General features: G+C 55.1%; 1 protein-coding gene across 1 annotated transcript in view; it reads right to left on the minus strand.

Annotated features, from left to right (window-relative positions):
* Positions 1 to 1,567: 1,567 nt before the first annotated feature.
* Positions 1,568 to 7,211, minus strand: part of RASGRP4 (RAS guanyl releasing protein 4) — a 35,197-nt gene continuing 29,553 nt past the window's right edge. The window contains 4 exon segments of the mRNA XM_048501732.1: positions 1,568 to 1,602; positions 2,994 to 3,030; positions 6,327 to 6,370; positions 6,373 to 6,467. Of these exon segments, the coding sequence (XP_048357689.1) occupies positions 1,568 to 1,602; positions 2,994 to 3,030; positions 6,327 to 6,370; positions 6,373 to 6,467 (211 nt within the window).

Consider the following 7,211-nt stretch of genomic DNA (forward strand, 5'->3'; position numbering starts at 1 on the left):
CCACCCCCCCCCCCCCCCACCCCCCCCCCCCCCCACCCCCCCCCCCCCCCACCCCCCCCCCCCCCCACCCCCCCCCCCCCCCACCCCCCCCCCCCCCCACCCCCCCCCCCCCCCACCCCCCCCCCCCCCCACCCCCCCCCCCCCCCACCCCCCCCCCCCCCCACCCCCCCCCCCCCCCACCCCCCCCCCCCCCCACCCCCCCCCCCCCCCACCCCCCCCCCCCCCCACCCCCCCCCCCCCCCACCCCCCCCCCCCCCCACCCCCCCCCCCCCCCACCCCCCCCCCCCCCCACCCCCCCCCCCCCCCACCCCCCCCCCCCCCCACCCCCCCCCCCCCCCACCCCCCCCCCCCCCCACCCCCCCCCCCCCCCACCCCCCCCCCCCCCCACCCCCCCCCCCCCCCACCCCCCCCCCCCCCCACCCCCCCCCCCCCCCACCCCCCCCCCCCCCCACCCCCCCCCCCCCCCACCCCCCCCCCCCCCCACCCCCCCCCCCCCCCACCCCCCCCCCCCCCCACCCCCCCCCCCCCCCACCCCCCCCCCCCCCCACCCCCCCCCCCCCCCACCCCCCCCCCCCCCCACCCCCCCCCCCCCCCACCCCCCCCCCCCCCCACCCCCCCCCCCCCCCACCCCCCCCCCCCCCCACCCCCCCCCCCCCCCACCCCCCCCCCCCCCCACCCCCCCCCCCCCCCACCCCCCCCCCCCCCCACCCCCCCCCCCCCCCACCCCCCCCCCCCCCCACCCCCCCCCCCCCCCACCCCCCCCCCCCCCCACCCCCCCCCCCCCCCACCCCCCCCCCCCCCCACCCCCCCCCCCCCCCACCCCCCCCCCCCCCCACCCCCCCCCCCCCCCACCCCCCCCCCCCCCCACCCCCCCCCCCCCCCACCCCCCCCCCCCCCCACCCCCCCCCCCCCCCACCCCCCCCCCCCCCCACCCCCCCCCCCCCCCACCCCCCCCCCCCCCCACCCCCCCCCCCCCCCACCCCCCCCCCCCCCCACCCCCCCCCCCCCCCACCCCCCCCCCCCCCCACCCCCCCCCCCCCCCACCCCCCCCCCCCCCCACCCCCCCCCCCCCCCACCCCCCCCCCCCCCCACCCCCCCCCCCCCCCACCCCCCCCCCCCCCCACCAACGAATGCACGCAGGCGCAGGCTGCCACGCACCCCGGTGCACCTCCTGCTATGCTTCAAGTTCTGCGCGCTACTGCTGAGAGGAGGGGCGTAACTAAGGCAAAAATCACGTGGCAAAATCCCCAATTAGTAACCCCCTCTCGGCACACACAAATAATGAGTAACCTACTCTCGGGAACCTGTGAGAACCTGCTGGATCCCACCTCTGGGCACAAAAGCCCCGACAGACCTCACTCGCTTTCTATAAACCAGGGGACTGCAACCTGTGGCTCTCCAGATGTTCATGGACTGCAAATCCCATCAGCCCCTGCCAGCATGGCCAATTGGGAATTGTAGTTCGTGAACATCTGGAGTGCCATAGGTTGGCCACTGTCTGGAGCCATCGTATCAGCAAGACCACCTCTTTGTCCCTTGGTATATGCTGTAGTCAGCAAATACCAATCTAACGGTGGTCCCTGGTGAAACGCTCTGCGGGACCTGACGAAATTCAACAGAGCCTGTAAGACACAGGTGTCCCCTCAGACTCATGATTGAGGCAGCGATGGCTGTACCACCCCTCTTCTCCTCCCCTCTATTTTTCACATCGGCGGGGTTATTGTTTTATTTCAATGCAATCTGATCTTATTAGCCATCTGGGTTTGGAATTGTTGCTGTTTATGTTTTTTTTGTTTGTGAATGTATTTTAAAACGTTAGAAACGGCCTTGAGCCTACAAAGCCAGTTATTATGTAAATATAATAACAAATAAAATAAAATGTGTGTGGTAAACGGACATGAATCTCTGGGACAGCGATGGCGAACCTATGGCACGGGTGCCAGAGATGGCACTCAGAGCCCTCTCTGTGGGCATGTGGGCACAGAGTTCATCATGGGGGGGGGAACCCCCACACAAACACCTAGGCTGGCCTGGGCATGATCCTTTACTTGGTAGTAAGCTTGGTTGCTGGCAATGGGGCTTGCTTCTGAGTAAACCCTCGTCGGGTTGTGATTCACCCATTCGAAGCGTTGCACGATTGCTTCACCAAGCTTACTCCCGAGTAACATGCGCCTCGGAGCCAACTGTTTTTTCTAAACGAAAACCTCAGTATTCGGGTTCAATTGCCGTGTTGGCGCTTTGCGATAAATAAGTGGGTTTTGAGCATTGGTGGGATCCAAACATTTTAGTAACAGGTTCCCATGGTGGTGGGATTCAAACAGTGGCATAGCGCCAATGGGGCTGGGCGGGGCACGATGAGGCGTGGCTGGGCATTCCGGGGCGGGGCATTAATAATTTATCTGTTACTGTAAAAAGCTCTTACTGTAAAAAAAAAAGTTCCTAATTTCCAGATGGTATCTTTCTGTCCATAATTTAAACTCATTCTAGCAAGTCCTATCGTCTACTGCCAACAGAAACAACTACTTCTTCTTTAATTGACTGCCTGTCAAATACTTAATACTTTCAAATACTTAATTTTGTTTCTAGAAATCAAAAGAAGGATCCTTTCCTTAAACAAGGAACTTTACCATATTTCTAAAACATGTTTTTAAAACAGCCCAATAGAGATAATTATCCCGTTTTCTACCTTCGCCAACCAGCCACATAGGAAACAACAGGACGTTATGATTTTTGGACCTAATGGAATTTCTAACGGAAAAGCGGACCCAATTAGTAACCCCCTCTCGGCACACACAAATAATTAGTAACCCACTCTCGGGAACTGGTGAGAACCTGCTGGATCCCACCTCTGGTATTGGGTTGCAATTTGGGCACTCAGTCTCGAAAAGGTTCGCCATCACTGTTCTGGGAGAAGCAATCGAGTTTAAAAATAGGTTTTCTTGACGCCTGCAGTGCCTGCAGTGCCCTTTGTGTCCAATAGGGGGCATGCTTACCCCGGCACCGGTATCCTTGCTTGGAGACTCCCCAGAGCTAGAAGGACAAAGAATGTCCAGGGTCAGCATCACAGTTAGTTCATTGCATTGCATCCTTAACTTCTGGGACACGCTGAGCACGTTTTAACCTCAGACTAGACCCCCCCACCTCGACAATCATGTTCTCAATCGTAAGAGCAGGTTCCTAGTAGCACGGTAGCCCTTTAGTTCTGGGAATCTCTGTTTTTAGCTTTGAAAGAGAGGAAGCTGAGGTTTTTAGAAGTTGGCTGAGGGGGAGGCGCTGCGCTCCTTCCTCCAGCTCAGCTAGGCAGCCAGTCCTTCGGAAGAGGGAAAGCCTTTTTTGGCACAGGCAACGACAGGTCTTCTAATGGGGAAAGCGCCCTGCTAGCCAGATCGTGTCAGATCTCGGAAGCTGAGCAGGGTCGGGTCGAGTCAGTATTTGAATGGGAGCAGTGGTGGGATCCAAAAATTTTAGTAACAGGTTCCCATGGTGGTGGGATTCAAACTGTGGCGTAGCGCCAATGGGGCTGGGCGGGGCATAACAGGGGCATGGCCAGGCATTCCAGGGGCGGGGCATTCCTGGGCAGGGCTTGGCAAGGACGCAGCCGCTGCACCGGTCCTTGGGCGGGAAACGAATGCACGCAGGCGCAGGTTGCCACGCACCCCGGTGCACCTCCTGCTAGACTGCTTCAAGTTCTGCGCGCTACTGCTGAGAGGAGGGGCGTAACTAAGACAAAAATCACGTGGCAAAACCACCCATTAGTCACCCCCTCTCGGCACACACAAATAATTAGTAACCTACTCTCGGGAACCTGTGAGAACCTGCTGGATCCCACCTCTGAATGGGACACCACCAAGGAAGTCCAGAGGCAGGCAGTGACAAACCCCCTCTGATGGTTGTTTCTCCAGACCTGGATGGGCCTGCCTAGCCCAAGCTTATCAGATCTCAAGCTAAGTTGTATCAGCACTGGTTTAGGACTTGGATGGGAGACCACCAAGGAAGTCCAGGGTCCTTACACAGCAGCAGTCAGTGGCAAACTACCTCTGATCCTCCTTTGCCTTGAAACCCCCATGGAACACTTTAACTTGACAGCTTTCCATCATCACCACCACCACTGCTGGGAGACTGGGATATTGGAGCCTTCCATATTGTGCTACCACACAGCCCAGGACTCTATGGGCAATTCCGCACACGAGTAAAATAGGTTCGACCCAGTTCCCTGAGAAGGGTACTAACCTAGGTCGAAGCCATTGTTGTTCCCCACTGCAACCAGCTTGATCCCAGCTCAGAGGGCGGAATAATCCTGTGCCTCTTCGCCGCTCCGTTCTGATTGGCTACTGTTCTACGGCCATGTTCCGTCTATCCCCACACGCTTTATTAAAAAAACTGCAACAGGAATGGAGGGACGAAGGTGGCGTTTTGTGATTGGCCAGCTGTACGCATGCCCGAAACCCTCAGCTGTGATTGGCTGAAAGGGAGACTCCTGGCACCAGAGATTCCGCACTTTACTGGAATCGAGCTGAGTTCGAGCGTGGTTCCCTGAAAAAGTAGTAGTTCCCAACTGGAGCTGAAAATTTGACCGTTGCACGGGGCGAAGCTGGTACAAAACCACGTCGATCCCAGTGGTTGTGCGGAGCATTTAGCTCGAACGCAGCTCGAACTTAGGTCGACAACGCAAGTGCGGAATCGACCTGACTCAAGCATCTAGTCCTCATGGGTACAGAGGAAAATATAAATGGTTCTGAAGCCCAGAAGGGGTCTGGGGGTTGTTTCTAGAGAACTAGAGGCAGACCGTGTAGAAAAACTGAACTTTTGCTAAGACACTTCCTGCAACCGAACAGACTCCATTTTGTCATTCAGAGCTATCTTAGAAAAAAAAATCCCATCTTTTTGTAACTCTTCCCATCAAAAGCTGTTTTGCTGAAATTCCACAGGTGGTTTACTTGGGCCTTTTGGAGCCATGCCGTTCAAGGCCGTTCCAACCCGTTATCTTTTGCCATGGCTACAACTCATTATTTTAAAGACCAGCTTGTATTGCCTAGTTAAAGTCCCAATTAAGAAGTTATCCGGGTGGGGGGTGGGCAGAGTCCTCTCCTTCTCAATTCTTCTTTGGTTTCCGTACTTTTATTGGCCAGTTCCAAATTAGACGAGTAATTGCTTCAGGCCATACATTAGTTCAGTTAGGCCAATGGTCATTTTTACTTTTGACTCTTATTAATGCTTGAATCTTTGATACTCTAACCCAGTGGTGGGATCCAAAAATTTTAGTAACAGGTTCCCAGGGTGGTGGGATTCAATCAGTGGCGTAGCGCCAATGGGGCTGGGCAGGGCACGACGGGGGTGGGGCATTAATAATTTCTCTGTGACTGTAAAAAACTCTTACTGTAAAAAAAAATTCCTAATTTCCAGCTGGTATCTTTCTTGTCCAGGAGAAATTTCTAGAAGCGCTCATTATAGCAAGTCCTATGGAGTCTACTGTCAACAGAAGCAACTTTAACTGCTCGAAGTAGCTGACTGCTTTTATCCAAATTCTTAATACTTTCAAATGCCAGTTTTGTTTCTAGAAATCAAAAGAAGGATACTTTCCTTAAACAAGGAACTTTACCATATTTCTAAAACATGTTTTTAAAACAGCCCAACAGGGAGAATTATCCTGTTTTCTACCTTCGCTAACCAGCCACATAGGAAACAACAGGACTTTATGATTTTGGGACCAAATGGAATTTCTAACGGAAAAGCAGACCCAATTAGTAACCCCCTCTCGGCACACACAAATAATTAGTAACCCACTCTTGGGAACTGATGAGAACCTGCTGGATCCCACCTCTGCTCTAACCCAGCCTTGCCTGTAATCTTTTGCTTCAGGAACTTTATTCGTGGATTCAAGAACTGTTTGCTACCAACTATCTTTTAGTAAGTAAGCTTGAATCTTCCTTTGGTTTTCTACTGTACTCAATTCAGCTTCCTATATTCTGTTCACTGTGTTACTAAAGGACTGCTTATTAAAACCTTTCCTTTTTTAAAATAAAATTATAAAAATCTAGCTTTGTGCCTCAGCAAATGGCCCAGTGAACCATTGGCATAGCTTGGCATAACTGTGGCAGAGGAATGGGTCAGGTTCTTTGTAGACAGTCTGCATAACATTATAATGTGGGGTTCACCAACATCCCCCCCCCTCGGCCTCCCATTCCACCTTTAGGGCTACTCCATCCTGGGCTCCCCATTAGAGCTCCCAGATTACCAGCTGCACTCTCCTTGCCACTGTAAGGAACAGGATTTAGGGTTGGGATGGGGGGAGAGGAGAGGAGAGGAGAGGAGGTCTGTATGCTCACAAAACCGCTGCAGCTGTCACAGAAGGTGGCAGATGTGATTAGTCACCGTGGAAATTACTATTTGCCAGGAACAGTTTGGAGAAGATGGCGCAGGCCCGCATGAAATACTCCAGGAGTTCTTCCCGGTTCCACGGTCCCTCGCTGTGTGGGGAAGAGATGGTAAGGAACAGCTGTTGCTCTGGTCAGCTTCCCAGAAGTAGGAACTTCTAGGATCACTGCCGTAGGGTTGGTAAATGGGGAAAAAATTCAGCCCCTGTTTGGATTCGGGTCCAGTTCGGGTGTATGGGGTTGGATCCCCCCACATCCAAGCCTGCCAGGCTCGGATACACCCGAATTTGCGGTGACATCCGAGATTCTCGGATGCGTTTTTATTTTTTTGCTGGTTTTTTCACGTTTTGGCCTGCAGGGGGCGCATTTTTAAAGGTATCGGCAGGTGACCCATATCACCCATTGTTTCCAATGGGAGCCAATGGAAGATAGGGGCTATCTGAGGGTCCATGACCTGGCCCCCCCTGAACCAAACTGCACCAAACTTGGGGGGCATCATCAGGACAGTATTCAGAAGATACCCTAAAATTTTCATGCTGTTACCTTTAAAAATGCACCCCCTGCAGGCACCCCCAGAAATTTGCCCAAGATTCTGTGGTTTGCATTGAATTTTTTCAATTGCTTTCAATGGGGGAATTCCTGGGGTGCCTGCAGGGGGCGCATTTTTAAAGGTACCGGCATGACAATTTCAGAGTATCTTCTGAATACTGTCCTGATTATGCCCCCCAAGTTTCATGCAGTTTGGTTCAGGGAGCCCCAGGTTATGGACCCTCAAATATAGCCTCTATTGGCTCCCATTGGAAACAATGGGTGATAATGGGCCATCTGTTTGGGGGT

Source organism: Sphaerodactylus townsendi, linkage group LG06 (genome assembly GCF_021028975.2).
Source record: "Sphaerodactylus townsendi isolate TG3544 linkage group LG06, MPM_Stown_v2.3, whole genome shotgun sequence".
Lineage (NCBI taxonomy): Eukaryota > Metazoa > Chordata > Lepidosauria > Squamata > Sphaerodactylidae > Sphaerodactylus > Sphaerodactylus townsendi.